General features: G+C 36.4%; 2 protein-coding genes across 2 annotated transcripts; one reads left to right on the top strand and one right to left on the bottom strand.

The window, feature by feature from the left end:
* The first annotated feature begins 7205 nt into the window (after window positions 1-7205).
* Window positions 7206-11361, top strand: LOC132635045 (BRASSINOSTEROID INSENSITIVE 1-associated receptor kinase 1). Its single transcript, XM_060351258.1, has 4 exons — window positions 7206-7895; window positions 8607-8867; window positions 8979-9857; window positions 10548-11361. The coding sequence occupies exons 1-4, from the start codon at window positions 7463-7465 to the stop codon at window positions 11024-11026; spliced, it is 2052 nt and encodes a 683-aa protein (XP_060207241.1). The 5' UTR covers window positions 7206-7462; the 3' UTR covers window positions 11027-11361.
* Window positions 11362-11714: 353 nt separating this feature from the next.
* On the bottom strand, window positions 11715-16742 carry LOC132635046 (putative transferase At4g12130, mitochondrial). The gene is made up of 5 exons (XM_060351259.1): window positions 16188-16742; window positions 13236-13483; window positions 12819-12917; window positions 12328-12486; window positions 11715-12250 (listed from the first exon to the last, which is right to left on the bottom strand). Exons 1-5 carry the CDS (start codon window positions 16634-16636, stop codon window positions 12012-12014), a joined length of 1194 nt encoding a protein of 397 aa, XP_060207242.1. The 5' UTR covers window positions 16637-16742; the 3' UTR covers window positions 11715-12011.
* Between the last annotated feature and the right edge of the window lie 434 nt (window positions 16743-17176).

Genomic DNA, 17176 nt, shown 5'->3' with positions numbered 1-17176 from the left:
TTTATGAAACGAAGAGTCTGATTATTTGCCTTTTAAAAAGTTAATCTAAAGTTGCCAGCCATGTCTAGTGTAGTGTGAAATGCCAAAAGCACCAAAAGTAAAATCCAAACCAGACAGACCTTCAATCTTTGATCTAGAATCTTAATAAGATGTTTAGCGAACTTTTAAAATTTGTTTATTTTAACAAAAATGTATGTTTGGAGAATAATAATTAGTCTTTGGGTAATTAATTTAATTTTTTTTTATCAATATTAGAATAACAATTTGTACTTGACCAAGATTTCAAAAAGTATTTCTGATGAGAAATTACTTTTTTTAATTTAAAAAATTATTAATACAACACCAAGTCACTTATTTTTTTCTAAAAGCTTGATCAGATATCTTACTCTTTAAAATTAAAAAACACTTGTGACTTACTAGAAGCTTGGTCAAGTACATTATAATTCTGAAGTTCAAAAGGGATTTCGTTTATGTATGAGTAATTAAGCAACCATATTTTGCATCATTGCTTATTCCACTAATTCAAGACTAAGTTTTATCACTCCGATTAATACTTAGTCAGAAATCTCCACTGCTAGCACTTGTGTACGGTGTACCTAACATTTTGGAAAAATGTCTAAACCTATTCAAGTACAACTAGTTGGGATCAAAATATAGAATTAATATAGAAGTGGTAGTTCAATACACGAATCATTTCTTACGAAGGTGGGTTAGAATTTTAAATTTATGAATTTTGAATTTTAAAAAAGATAAGTTATAGAGTTTTGCCAAATTATCAATATTAAGTAAATTTTTAAATACAAATACAGACTCTGAGGCAAAGATATTGGGTTCTGTCGAACCGGTAGACATACTTGTAGCTACACGCTTGATTCCACATTTACACTGGGTTCAGGAAAAGGCCACAACAACCTAAGAGAATGTAATGTGGGTAGTCTACTCTGACACAATCATTAGTGGTTGATTCTACTGCTCGAACCTATAATATATAGATCACACGAAGATAACTTTACTGTTGTTCTAAGCTCTCTCTCAAAATATATAATCAATATAGACTAAGAAAATATTGGAGATTAACATTTATTAGAAAGAATCATATAGAGGTTGATACTTGACCATTTAAGTCATAAATACTTTTAAATATCCTTTCAGAAAGCAATAAGAGGATATATTAGTCCATGTAGGGCCTCTTTTGCTTTCGTAACTAGTATTGAACTTTCTAACTTGGAGTCAATTTTTCAAAACAAATTCTATGACCTCATTAACACGCCTACCCCTCTTTTTCTATATTTTTTTAACTCAATCAAGTCGTGAATGGTGGAGGGAATTAGAAACATTAATTAATAATGTTATTACATATCATCTTTTAATATTCATGATGATTATGACTAAAATCGACTTTAGAGTAGGAAGATATAAATGTTATTGCTGGAAGTGGTTGTAGTAATGGAAACCTTTATTGGACAAATTGACAGTGATAATCTTGAAATATGTGTACTATGAACCAAGTCGGTAATCTACTTCCTTCATCTCCATCATTGAGAATTTTTTATTCCATTTAAAGTGAAAGGTAAATGGTAGAGCAAAGCGAAACATGATAATAACTCGGTTAAAAAGAAAAAAAGAGTAGAGCCTTTTTGTTACCTCTTTCTTTTTATGAATATAACCTTTAGTCCTCAAGTTTAACTTTTATAGATTCAAATTGTATGGTTCGATGTTGATATCTTATTTTTCCTTAGATTAAGAAACTATTGTTAAACATAATTGAAAATTTCATTTGGTAGTTGCAAATTGAAGAGTTAGTTTACTACTTTGGATTTTTTTTTTTGTCGCGAGTCAAACAATTTAGATACGTGACAACACAAATTTAAAATTAATGTGTATCTACTAATAAATGAGTGACTAAGTTCATAAGTCAGAGTTGTAACGACTAATTTCTTGATCTGATATTGAATCTCGAGTATTACTATCGACGGATTATGTCTTTTACTTTTGAGAATTTCTGCAAGAACCATCAAAAGCAAATGACAACTTCATGAATTGAATGGTTTCATATGCAAAATGTCAAAAATCAGTGGCTCAATGTGACGTTTATTTATTTATTTAGCGAGCCCTGCTTTCTTGTGATTGCCAACTGTTGTCCTTGTTAGCATATTTTTGGCAACAATACAAGCAGTGGCGCGGAGCCGGGTTTCATATTAAATGGTATCGAAAAATATAGATATGTCGCATGTCTGGTTCAAACATGTGATCTTAGAGACTTTTTGCAACCCTTTAACCGCTGCGCTAAGTCTTTAGCTTGTGTCAAGGGGTGTCAATACTGGTATAAATATCTATAAAATCAAAATTTCACTTACCTATACGAGGTATAGCTCAGCCCCTGAATACAAGAGCGACAATGAAAGCTTCTAATTACTTTTCTAGTTTGACAAAAAAAATCAACTAAAACGTAAACGTTTATAATTTAAAATTTAATATTAACGTCTGAATTTTTAAACTGTTATTACATATGTCTTAAAAAAAACAAAAAGAAAAGAAAAGGATAAAATCATAGGGTATCCAAAGTTAGGAAAATGATAAAGAATAATAATATGTGTCCGGCAAGAATCAATCAAATATTCCAACAAAAAAAAAAAATTGTAAATGTAAGAAACCGCCAAAACATGTTGTTTGTTAATTGAATGTATTTTAAGATTTGTGTCACCGGTCCTTAATTTTAAAACATTTACTCGTTCAAATTAGGTCTGTCTAGAAGTTAGAGTGGCCCAAGGAGTCAACCCTAGTTGTTGACAAAACCGTTAAAGTCAATATTAGGTACTTCAATGCTGAGTATGCCCTCAATTTCAGCAACCCTAGACTCACATAGAGGATAATTTCCGAATTAGTCCGTCGGCTAAAGAAAATTATATAGGTTTTGCTGTAATAGTTTGTACAAGTGTATAACACATTAATTATATACTAATACATTGTAGAATGATTATGCGTTGATTATACATTACATATTGGCTAATATTTATTTTAAACAATAAAGATTAGAGTTATTTTTCTTGTAGATTTTGTTGAGCTGTTGCATCTTGTAAAAATCTCTTAGAATTATGATACCATAATTGTCACGATTTAAGTGCATGGCACGTATTCTGTTTGGGGCTAGGCCGCCTGCACAAATTTGTTTTTCGAACCAAGCCACATAGAGCCCCAAAAGCATGCGTAACATGTGAATTTGAGTTATATTTTATTGCACCTTTTAGGGGTCGTTTGGTGTGAAGGATAAGCAAAAATAGTCCCGGAATAAAATTTTAGTGCCTCCTTATCTCATGTTTGGTTGGAATAAAAATCCAATATAACTAATTCCGGGATTGTAATTTTATTTTATCCCATCTTGAGGGTGGAATAAGTAATCTCGGGATTAGTTATTCCAGAATAAGTTGTTTCCCAACCAAACGATACTTTCTCTCTCATTCTGATATGAGATTCACCTAAAGTGTCATGTGTATCTCATCTCCAGAAATTTGCCAGCCTAGAAGCCTGCAATCCTACTTGATCCGCCCACGATCAGGGCCGTCAAATATCCCTTTCTCAAACACTCCATTCAAACATTAGCAGCAGTTAATCATTAAGAAATCCACTACCTTTGAAGTAGTACCTTTTTCTTTTGGGAAGGTGTGGGGGGAAGATTGAAAATTCTGAGAATTTTCAAAATTTGAATTATTGAATGGGATGTACAACAGGTACATTAATAAGAAAAATAAATGGGTGAGTGAGAGAGGAAACTTAGATCTGAAAAAATGAAAAGGAGCGTTAGAATTATTATAGTAGTGGAAAAGGACTGATATTTCAGCATCAAAGCCATTAAGTTCTCGGCTATGCTTCAACAATAACTGGCCCCAAATATAGTACACTGCATTTACATTTCTCACTGTCCCCATATGGACCTTCAGGGTATGAAGATAGGTTCTGGCAGTTCAAAACTTCAGACTTGTATAACATTATTCGACCATTTTTGCAAGTATTTTTTAAATAGAGATATTAAAAGTCAAGATATTATAATTAATGATTTTGAAAGTTGGCGGTCTTGAGCTTTTAAACCCTGCTTGCGTCATATAACATTTAATGTCAAAAGTCATAAGCTATTTTCATGGGGCAAAACTTGTTAAACATGAATTTTTATGCACAGGATAAGTAGGGTAAAAAATTCAAGACCACTCAATTTTAAAGTCATTTTTATAAACTTCCCCTTAAAAGTGGCTATCTAGTGCCATATGTATGCATCAAACTGATCTTCCCCTTTTTGAGGCAGAAATAGCATTCACCGGTCATTTTTTGGCTTTGAAATTGAAAAATAGTCATTGTGATAGAGTTTAAAATTTCACAAGTTAAACTCTTGCACATATTATCATGGAATTTTAATTCTGGAATTTGAAACTCCATTACTATGACTATTTTTCAATTAAAAAGCGTGAAAACTAATTATTTGTAAATTATACTGAATGTCGACCTAAAACATAGTGAATTAGCATGCACGTAGTTAAAATCATAAATCCGTGTTTAGCTCAATCTCAATCTGAAAAGCCACATGCATGTTCTTAAATACTTTAAGATATGCATTTGTATATTTAAATTCCATTGGGGTGAGACCAGTGTTTTAAAAGGCGGGGGGCGTAAGGCGGGGCGTTTTACATACGCCTCGACGAGGCGTAAGCCTCGAGGCACGGGGCCTAAGCCCCATGGGTATTTAATTTTTAGTATTTCTTAAAATAATATAATTACAATAAATATTTTTAAATAGGTAAAATTACATTAAAAAAATAAAAGAAAACTATATATATATATGTGTGTGTGCGCGCGCGCGCGTGAGCGTTGATCCTCACAAAAAAATGATCAAAGCAATCCATTATACACCGCTTATAACTTGTAATTATATATAACATAATTTTACAAGTATAAACAATACAATGAAATAAAAGCTATTATGAAATGCAAATCAATTCTAACATTTTAACTTTCAAACACGGAAAAAAACATAGTTTCTTAAAACACTATTAATATCATACTATTCATTTTATCTCCCTATAAACAAATAATCAATAAAATTTATCAATATTATAATTAAAACATAACTTCTTCATGAACAAAAAATAAAATTATATGATAATTCTGATAGATAGGACTTATGACCAATGACAAGTGAAAATGTACAATTCCGCTATGTGTTTTTTTTTTTTTTTTAAATTAAGTGATATTCACCCTCACGACGTTCTCAAATAGTAAATATCCAATACTACGACTTGTTAAATGAGTTACACCCAATCTTCTATTTCTATAGATGAAAACTATTAAGTATCATTATTTTGTTAAACAATTATGAGGGTGAATGATTTTAATTAAGGAATTTAAAATATAATTTGTGTAAGAACTGTTAGGCGAGCCCCAGGCGTTGGGCGTTAGGCGTGTTTAGGGCGTACGGTTGGGCGCTTAGGGCGTAAGCCTCATAGAAACTAAACTCCGCACGTTAACCCCAGGGCGTTTTGCCGCTACCCTGCCCCGAGGCGAGCCCCGGGGCGAGTCTTAACACTGCCTTTTAAAACAATGGGTGAGACCATGATACGTGAGGATATTTTTATTCCCTAGACTGCTCTGGCTAGCTATAACAGCTTTCATCTCTACAGGAATTAAATACTCTTAGTGGTCGTTTGGTTTGAGGTCAAAATAGTCCCGGGATTACAATCCCGAGACTAATTTATACCATCTGTTGGTATTATTTTATACCATCTGGGTTATGCCGGTACTAATTTTTATACCACGTTTGGTATAAGGTATAAAATAATCCCGGGATAAATCTATACCTTATACCAAACGTGGTATAAAAATTAGTACCGGCATAACCCATGTGGTCGTATAGATTTATCCCGGGATTATTTTATACCTTGTACCAAACGTGGTATAAAAATTAGTGCTGGAATAACTCAACTTATACCTTCTTAACCCACTTATACTGGTACTATTTTATACCATCTTTCAGATGGTATAAAATAATACCAACAGATGGTATAAATTAGTCCCGGGATTGTAATCCCGGGACTATTTTGACCTCAAACCAAGGTATAACATGGGTTATGCCGGTATTAATTTTTATACCACGTTTGGTATAAGGTATAGATTTATCCCGGGATTATTTTATACCTTGTACCAAACGTGGTATAAAAATTAGTGCTGGAATAACTCAACTTATACCTTCTTAACCCACTTATACTGGTATTATTTTATACCATCTTTCAGATGGTATAAAATAATACCAACAGATGGTATAAATTAGTCCCGGGACTATTTTGACCTCAAACCAAACGACCACTTAGTATATGGTGTAAATATTGCAACTGGAATTCAGGATCATGCTTTGTAGTGTGTTCGGCCGGAAACGTATAACTTGTTCACATTTAATGCAAGTTTGAATGGGAAAAAGGGAAAAGGCAATAAGAGGGAACTGAAAATGAAAAGAGATTAAAGTTTGAGTAACAATATAATATTATTCAGATTGAACAAACTTGTAATAACAACTGATACTCGATTTGATTGGGTAAATATTTTTTACACGTTAGGTGTGCATGTTTGGTATGGAGAAAATGTTTTTTCTCATGTTTTACTCGTCAAATTGATTTGAAAATATTTTTCTTAAGAAAACAAGTTCATTACAAATTAGGAAATAATTTTCCTAAATGGAATAGAAAAAAACAAAATTTAATAAATTACATTTCAAACTCATTATGTCCTCTTTACCACAATGCCCCCCAACTCCCACCCACCACCCCATCCATGGCCACCCCCACCCTCGCCGCCAACCTTACACTTACCCGATAATATCCTCCTATATTACATGTAAATGTTCTTGGCGTAATACTTTTTTTTAATCAATCATAAAAAATAAGTAATAAATATTGAAAAACATTTTCCTTGTTACCAAACACACCCGGTATCAATGCGTATGACTTAAACTTCAAATTTACTTACAATAAACCAGAAATTAATTTTTAAAAATGATGCAAGAAGAGGCGAAGTTAGAATTTTGAACCAATGAGTTTTAGATTCTTAAAGAAAAAGAGATAACTATTGAGTTCTTAATAAGTTATTTATATATATATATTTTAAATAGTTTTTTAATATAAATATAAGTATCTTTACTAAAATTACTTAAATTATGCCGAACATTCGTTCATGCATCTGTCAGACACTAAACTGAAAAGTCATACTACTGTATTTCTAACTAACACCCTCTTCTCCTTTGACAATTCACACCAGTATACACTCCTGTCTCTCTCTCACCGTTGTGAAGCACCATTGAATAGCTCATTCACTTTACCCCTAACAGAGACTCCACACCAATCCCAATGCAACAGCTCATTGCTTTAACCTCTTAAAAACCTCAACTTTTCTCTTTAGTCTGAAAGATCACAAAAATTCAGCAAACATGGGTGCTAATTATTTTCTCTTAACTTTCTTTCCTCTGGTTTTTGCATTTTCTTGCATCAAACCTGTTTTTGGAAATGCTGAGGTTAGAGCATTAATGGAGATAAAGTCTTCTTTGGATCCAGAAAACAAGAAACTTTCTTCATGGACAAGTGATGGTGATCCATGTAGTAGTTCTTTTTTTGGTGTGATTTGTAATGAACATCATAAAGTAGCAAATATTACATTGCCAAACAGCGGACTTACTGGAAAGTTGTCACCAGCAATTGCAGAGCTGAAGTGTCTATCAGGGCTTTACTTGCATTATAATTCTTTAACAGGGGAGATACCAAAGGAACTTGGGAGTTTGACTGAGTTGAATGATTTGTATCTCAATGAAAACAATCTTACTGGGATTATACCACCTGAACTTGGAAACATGGCAAGTTTACAAGGTTTGTAGCTAGTAAAAATCCTTCTGTTCACTTAAAAAAACTGGAATTAGCTAAGTCGCTAAGCCATCGCTAAATTGATTGTAGCTAAAAGATTTTTTTGATAATTCGTCACTAAATAGGATTAGCAATGGATTTTTATGTTTAGCATCAAAATTTTCCGTTGTTAAATCCTGCTTTTTATCTTCAAATTAATTCCCTTGAAATTCTCGGGATATCTGGAAATTAATTGTGAAGGAATTTGTTCTTTTTTTGTTTTTTCTTTGTTTTGTTCTACTGATTACTGAGTCTAAGTGAATTAGGTAAAATAGCAAACAAGTTGCAGAATTTTTTAGAGATCTATCCAGATTTTTTGGTTGTGTTAAAGTAAGACTTCTAGTGGATTGGTGACTTTCTTATTCATTTTTGAATACCCTTCGTTCAAAAATTATACCGTGCAAATTTGGTAGAAATTATATTTTTGTTATATATATAAATTGTTGAATTCCCTGACATAAGGAAAACTTTAAGCTTTGAATTCCCTGGTCTTTACTCTTTCTTGCTAATTACTTTGGTCTTACACTGTTGCACAACTTGCTGATTTCTTCTTTTCCAAATGAGGTGACTAATATCTACATTTGGAGATTCAAAAGAGAAATTTAAGATTTCATTTCTTTTTTCTTTCCTTCCCTACAATGATATGTGTGATGATTTGGGCATTTTGTGGTTCCACAGTGCTAGCCTTGAGTAGTAACGGGTTGACAGGGAAAATACCAACAGAGATTGGATTCTTGAAGAAGTTGAGTGTTCTTGAATTGCAACATAACAGGTTGACCGGTGAAATTCCAGAAAACTTAGGAATCCTGGGGACGCTGAAAAAGCTATATTTGGGATTCAATCAGCTATCTGGTCCAATTCCATCAAAATTAGCTAATGCTCCCCAGTTGGAAAATCTAGAAGTACAAAATAACACCCTCTCTGGAGTTGTTCCTCCAGGTTAGTTGCCCTTTTTGAGTTCCCTTTGCCTAGTTCTTGAAGTTATATCTTTTGAATGTGTTCTGATTCTAAACCCCCCCTTTTCTCCTTTTTTCCTGGACTGATTTGAAGTTCTGAGGAGATTGAATGGAAAATTCAATTATGAAAGCAATCCTGGTTTATGTGGTACTGGATTTACTTCATTGAGAGTTTGCACTGCCTGGGATAATGTCAATGTGGATCCAGTTGGTTCTGATGTACCTGATTCCAATAATAACAGCGTCCCTAAAGATGTCCCAGGAGCTGCTAATATTAGTCAGTTGCATTGTAATCAAACTCATTGTTCAAGATTATCAAAATTTCCTCAAGCACTTATTGTTGCTTCAGTGATTACAGTCACTGTAACTTTGGTAGTTGCTGTAGTTTTCGGTATATTCAGACGAAGAAGGCTTAAACAAAAAGTGGGGAATACATCTGATGCTTCTGATGATAGGCTTAGCACTGATCAGACAAAGGAAATGTACAAGAGAAGCCCCTCTCCGTTACTTACTGTTGAGTACTCAAGTCGATGGGACCCTATGACCCCTGAAAAGAGCTGCAATAGCATGTACAATGAGTTCTTAAATGGATTCAAGTTCAATTTGGAAGAGGTTGAATCAGCAACTCAGCATTTTACAGAGTTAAATCTATTGGGACGGAGCAATTTCTCTGCTGTGTACAAAGGAACTTTAAAAGATGGATCTATGGTAGCTGTAAAAAGCATCAGTGTGACGAGTTGTAAGTCAGAGGAGACTGAGTTCCTGGAAGGATTAAGCTTATTATCTTCCTTGAAACATGAAAACCTTATCAAGCTAAGAGGTTTCTGTTGTTCAAAGGGAAGGGGTGAATGCTTTTTAATCTATGATTTTGCTTCTAAAGGGAATCTCTCTCAGTATCTTGATGTTGAAGAAAATAGCAGGCATGTTCTTGACTGGTCCACAAGGGTTTCAATCATCAAGGGAATTGCAAAAGGTTGGTTCTCTTTACTTTTATTCATCATTTTACATCTTTACTGAACTCATAAACAATTCTTCAACAAATTTCCTAGTATATTAAAGTTTGAAAAAATTATGGTGGTATAAATTTCCTCATCTTCAATCGAATGTGGAATCTCTTAGGAGTTTCATTGCATAGGACTTTACAGGATGTGACTGGATCAAGTGGCATAAGTAGTGTATGATTAAATGAGTATGAATACAGAGAGACTGAAAATATTGTGAGCTACAAATTTAGTTGTGGGGCAGTAATAGTTGTGTTTTCAAAGGAGACCAGAAAAAGATTGCCAATTATTGCTTTAATTGGAAAACATAAGTCTCCTTGCCATCAAGGGGAGCAGTAGGACATGTTTCAAGAACCAGATTAAATATATGCATTTAATAGTTGCCGTTTGTTTACTGTTTCAAAACCAGTGTATTTGATCTGACAAGATGAAATAGCAGAGTTGCACCATCACTGCATTAAACTCCAGTTGTCCATACTAGAAACAAAGGCAACAGATATTCGAGCTAAGTATTAGTATAGCTTAGGGCTCTAATTAATAAAACCTTTAATATAGTTTATGGTGGTGAATGTTCAGCTTGCGCATGTTTTTTTCGTTCTTTCTATCTCATGTGATTCCTGCATATTTTCTTTTGACTAATATCGTTATGCATTTTCCAACAGGACTAGGATATCTGCACAGCTCAGAACCAGACAAACCTTCCATGGTTCATCGCAACATATCAGTGGAAAAAGTCCTCCTTGATCAACAGTTCACTCCACTAATACTGGACTGTGGTCTACTAAAGCTACTTGCTGATGATGTTGTTTATTCGGCACTTAAAGTCAGTGCTGCACTTGGATATATGGCTCCTGAATACATTACAACTGGACGATTCACAGAGAAGAGTGATGTATATGCATTTGGAGTAATTATACTTCAAGTACTCTCTGGTAAAGGACTTCTTGACTGTTCAATGAGGCTTGCAGCTGAATCTTGCAACTTTGAGAATTTTATTGACCCAAATCTCAAGGGAACATTCTCTGTAAGTGAGGCAACTATGCTAACTAAACTTGCAGTAAATTGCACCCTTGAGGATCCAGATAACAGGCCAAGTATGGTTTCGGTGAATGAAGAATTGAACGGGTCTAGTTGTGGTTGAAAAGGGAAAAGACGAGTCTTCTTCCGACGTTGAAAATTGTTGTTGATTATTAACCATAGGGAACAAGTGCCATAGCGATAGAGCAGCAGTTTTTCTATCTACTGTATTATGCAACATCACTTGATCTTTTGTAAATAAAGAGACAGATTGAACAGATTCTTTGTAAGGTTTGAAGGTGAAATTGAGTTGCCCCTTGGCATCTTTGATTGTAGCTCAGAAGAGAGAAAAAGGATGCTAACGAATTTTTACCGTTATTTGAAAATTTTACAGTATTTTGATGTCTTTTCAGGGACAATATCCTAATTAATGCATTCTCTTTACTTGTCAAAGTTCTTCATGATGTGGTGTTATGATGGTTCCCATCTTGAATTCTTGTCCCTCGTGAATGACTGCAAATTTAGCCATTGTAAGAAAAAGATGGGATCGTGGTGTCTAAATGCCAGAGCTTAGTTTTTAGGAGATTAACATAATTGATGAATATGTCAAGCATAGTATTAAGATGGCAAAGATTGTATGATTGAAATGCACGAGGCTTGTGATTGTTATGTGATGGACCAAACAAAGTGAAAGCTAGTTCCACTGAAGCTGTGAGATCAGCCATTCAGGCGGCTTAAAGTATTTACAGAGTGAATGAGTGGTTCAACCACAATTATAAACTAAATTATCCTAATCATCTATACACACATCCTTGTGAACCAAAATAATAATTAGTGGCGCAACAACTGTTAAAAAATTCATCCCAAACATGTACACAGTGTCCTAAGGTCGACATGTTTGTTTATTATGTCAATAACAGAATATATTGGTACAACAAACATGAGCTGCTATAACAAAATTCTCTAGTCTGATGAGCCGTCTTATTCCTTTCTGTTCTTCATATCTATGAAGTGATAATCTTCAAAAAAAGGAAGGAACTCTGAAACTCGAAAGGAGTAATTTGCCAACACTGGCAGGATGTTGAGCAGTCAATAACAAGGATCTCACTCTATACAGCTGCAGTCTGTTCTTGGTGATCTGATGCCCATTCAGCAGGCCACCACCCTGGTTTAATTGCCTGGACCTTGACATCATCCAGACCTCGAATTGCTAACGAGCCTTTAAAGGCTTCATCCAAGCGCAGAAGACCCAAACCACAGCTTCCAAGGGCGGTTGTGACAGTTCCTGCTTTCTTTCCAGATGATGCATCAATTACTTCTGACTTTGGAGCAACTTTTTGTTCCACCTCTGTTTAGAAGGATAAGGGGACTCGTCAATGGTTCTGAAATAGTATGAACTACTTTAGAAAATAATAAAAAAGCTACCTTTTCCACTTTCATTCAAAAACTTAAGGGGAAGCAACCGTTTCCGAATGACCCCACGATGATGTGTGCGAGCAATGAGTTCTTGGCCCACATAGCATCCTTTATCAAAGCTTATTCCATTTAAACCAGCAAGATTGTACTCGAGTGGCACAGCTTCACCTGCGAACAAAGTTATAGATAAGAATAGTGACTCATAAACTTCCCAAACAAAAGAGAACTCTAATTCGTATAAGATAGTAATTCTATAATAGTATTTTACTACTCCAACTTATGACTAACAGAGGTAGAGATCGAGTTCAAATGAAGATCAAAGAAATACACGAAAGGATTAAATGAAAGAAGTCCGTTTTAGGGGATAAATTTCTATAGTTCTCTCAGGACCCATTTCCCTACATCTGGTATTTCAGACACTTGCAGACTCTAATTGTCGTTTCCCATAAAATAATCGCATAGAAAGAGGCTGAAAGTTTGAGCAGAAAGTGATTCTATACCTTTAGGAATCTCAGCTGAGCCTTCTGCAACTCCCTTCTCCAACCTCCACAGAAGATAATTCTCTTCATTTGTTTCTTTGTCTGCCTCAACCAAAGGTGCTGAAGCAAATTTGAGAATATATGAGCAGCATGTACAAGATCTACTACTAGTATGGCATGTTAAGAAGACATAAAAATTTGTGCTTAATCATGTAGAAATATGAGTAATCAGATGACATGTCCGCGAGTCCATTATATACTTCCTATAACCTAAATTTATTCGAAGTCAAATTTCTGAATCAAAGAGGTGCATCAATGAAGATGCAGATAACAAGTCAAAACCGATCAACAAGATATGGGGCTACACCAGCTTCTTGTGGACAAGATGAGAAAAAGGAAAGAGGTGAAGCATTGGAAAGGTAAGTAGCCAAGACTTACGAGTTGTGTTGGATGAAAAAATGCCCCTAAATCCAAGGCAATCTAATCTGGGATCTCTATACCATTGCCAACCGTAATTGTTTCCTTGTGAAGATGACTGGCCAGAGCGATCAAACCCACCACCCCATCCAAGGGAGGCAGCATCTGGCTCTACAGAGGAATTCTGCCCTAAATCTTGGCCAAACCTCTGCCAGCAAGAGAAATCATCAGCCACGCTCTCTATATCAACCTTAGACCTCAACCGATACCTGCATAAACATTACATACATATTTAACAAGAATAAACCAATATACAATAATGACAGCAATAGAAACTGTATCCCAAAGGACAAATTTTCTGGACTTCGCCATTTCAAGCCCTCAAACAAGTTTCTAATAGCCGGGAAACGTAGGCATGCATTCTAGATAAACCATCTGACAGCTTCTTTTTTTGAGAAACTGGTACTGACCATCCGGCAGCTTATCCAAAGAAATACTAATACATCGGCATATGATTCAATCAATTAGTCACCATTAGTCCAAGCACGAGGAATTGCAGCTTTCACAACTGCTTATCCTCGGATCTTTTACATCGTAACTGGCACCTCCATCCATAGAGGACAGATCAGTGTCGCCAATATCAATCGATCATTTCCACATCTCCTCACAGTAAGCCTTTTATGAAAAGAACACCAAGGTTGAGCACTGTTATGAACCGCAACAACTAGATAAGAACTTAAAAAGATATAAAAATTTCAGGGTGGAAAAACTGTTAGATGAATGGACAACAGATGCACCTCCAGTCTGTCGGTCCGATCCTCGGATGGCTCTGGGATCTAGAGCCTCGGCATGTACCCACACCCCCTCTGAACGATCTTGTAGTCTTCGTTCTCTTATTTTGTGCTTTAGCTGCTCTTTCTTCTATCCATCTAGCCTCTGCCTCTCTTGGAACGTACACTTTGTGTGAGTAAGTTATGTCGCCCTTTGTCAAATGAGACGCCAATGGCTTGAACAATGGGCCTTCAGACCTTGTATGAACCTCTTAGCCCGCATAGAACCTTTTAGTTGTGATGCTCCATCAGGCGATAGAGAGCTTGGTGGAGAAGATCCACTCACAACCTCGGGTTGGTATGAAGCCCGGAGGAAATAGCGGACGTAACTAGGAGGAGCCACTCGGCAGGTCAGTCCGAGAGTTTCTGGAGTTGAAACCTCTTGTGTTTACAGGGGCTAATGAGACGAAAACACAAGGGCTAATGAGACTGAAAATCCCCAACAGTTCTTAGATGGAATTCAGAAAGCATTGGACGCGCTTGGATGTTCCAACACGAGTTCAGTTGAGTTAGCTGCCTATCGGTAAACAGGGCGACAAATTGGCTAACGTCCCTTAACCAGGAAGGAATTTTGTGATGCATTTATTGATTGAAACTTGCCCATGAGACTAAGAGATGCTTTGGCGATGCAATTTGAGGGATTGAGGCAACCCACAAAGTTGTCAGTGAATGAGTATGATATCATTCTTCACTCGTTTGTCCCAGTATGCGCCATATCTGGTGGACGATAATTCTATGTGGGCTAAGAGGATCATACGAGGTCTCTGAGGGACCCATTGTTCAAGCCACTGGCATCACATTTGACAAAGGGTGACATAACATACTCACACGCAATGGACATTGCAAGAGAGGTAGAGGCTATATGGATAGAAGAAAGAGCAACTAAAGCACAAAATAGCCAACAAAGGCCACAGGACCGTTCAGAGGGGGTATCGGTACAAGCCGAGGATCTGAATCTCAGAGCCATCCGAGGGTCGGACCGGACAGGCGGGAGGTGCATCTGTTGCCCATTCATCTAATAGTGCTTCCACCTCAAGACAGAGTCATATAGCTCAACGCCATTGATTGGACAGACCAACCACACTACAGCTACTTGCCGTAGTTGTCACAAGGCTCATTCAGGCCAGGAGAGAGATTGGTGCGTGCCCTCGATGCGTACAGATGGGACATTAGAAGAGAAATTGTCCATGCTATCACAGAGGATCTAGTCAGGCATCAACTGCAATGAACTGTGCACCGACAAACTCTGCAGCTTATACTACTAGGGAAAATTTTGGGCCAGCAAGCAGAGAAGCCTTTTGGAATCCAAGAAACAAATTCATCGTGCGGGCCTAGGCCCAAAGGGGACAATACCTTAACACTTGGACCAGAACGAACGTTAGATTAAAGAGGATGCGCCCTATACACATTTGCTATTTCCTGAAAACTACTTCCACATAATTTGACCAAAGTATTGAAAGTTGAAACTGAAGCACAATCCTATAAAAGTAAGTCATGTGCCTGTGATTGGTACCAAATGATAGTGTTCATACTTTATATTAATAGCTTCTAATACTTCAGTAGTGAAACTCAATGATCAAGATGATTCATACAACTAACCCCATCTAGTTTATCCTTGAGCACAATCAGGGGCGGACCCATGTGTAAAGTTTGGGTGCTCCGGCACCCATTAAACTTAATCACGGAGTGTATAATTGTATAGAAAATATAAAGGAAACAGATATAAATAGTTAATAGAGCACCCCCGAACTCAAAATTCCTGAGTCCAGCACCCCCCGAACTCAAAATCCTGGGTCCGCCTCTGAGCACAATTATTTAATCAATTTCATGCTGATATACACAGCTACATTTGCATACATGCTCATCCAAGTGCTCTTATCACAATTAACTTGAATTTAGAGTTACCGGTCAAAAACACACCTAAACTATCACTTTTTCGCGAGTTTCGCTCCTCAACTATCCATTGTTCCCTTTACCTGCCTAAACTATCACCTCCTTTGTCTTAAAACACACCTCGATACTGAGTCGGCCAAACATTTGAAATCAATATACAACAGATAGTGATAGTTTAGGTGTGTTTTTTGACCATTAACTATTGAATTAAATAAGCAAAACGACATAAAGCTCAAAATTTGAAACTCACTTTTTCAGTGTCTGCAAAAGCTCATCCAATTCAGACCCATCAACATCAGCAAACAATTCAACCTCCCCCGTGTCCGGGCTCGGGCCAGGCCCAGACCCGGTCCGATCAAGCTTCTCATCAGCCCGGCCCGGCCTGTACAAGAACATATCATACAAAAACCTTCCTTGAGGAGTCAACAGAGCAGCATAAACCGGAGGAACCGAGACAAACGGGACATTCGTAGTTGCCAAGGTTGTCCTATCCTCGGGTTGCGGGTCGGCTAACTTGCGCACATCGTTACTAACAAGACCTTGAAGGAATTTGACGGTTTCGGGTCCGGTGAAACGGATAACGGATCGGGTCCTGAGATGGGTAGCCATTGGCCCGGCATTTTGGAGATGGGTTTGATTAGAGAAGAATTTGTAATTGGATTTAAGGAAGTGAAGAGATTGTTTTTTGAAACGGTACATAGTTTGAAAGCGGGTTGAGGTTGTGGAGGTGTGAAGATGGCGGGTATATGGAAATTTGGGTTCCGAGACACGTGGAGTTAGACGGTGCTACGTGGTGACTAAGAAAGGAAGTTGAGTATTACGTGTTCGATCAAATTCCCCAAAGAACAAGTAATTTACGATAGTACTGAATGTCCCCACTACTCAGGGGTCAGGAGAGAAAAGGACATAAACGGTCCCTTAACTATTAAAGTAGGTTTAAAATAGTCCCTTAACTATGCATTTAACGATTTTGGTCCTTTAAATTTATCATAAGTTAATAAAAATGGTCCCTCAACTATGAGGGTTGGTTAAAAATAGTCCCTTAAGTATGCACGTAACAGTTTTGATCCTTTAAGTTCGCCAAATGTTAACACTTTTAGTCTCCGATAAAATATTCATCGAATTCTGTTTGTTAGATTTGACGAGAATTATGAAAAAATTAGCGAGAACTCACATTTGGGTGTACGCATTACTAAAGAAAAGGCCAAATACCTTAGGATAAAACCGACGGACATCAGT

Source organism: Lycium barbarum, chromosome 4 (genome assembly GCF_019175385.1).
Source record: "Lycium barbarum isolate Lr01 chromosome 4, ASM1917538v2, whole genome shotgun sequence".
Taxonomy (NCBI): Eukaryota; Viridiplantae; Streptophyta; class Magnoliopsida; order Solanales; family Solanaceae; genus Lycium; species Lycium barbarum.
This window is presented reverse-complemented; position numbering and strand designations above follow the sequence as displayed.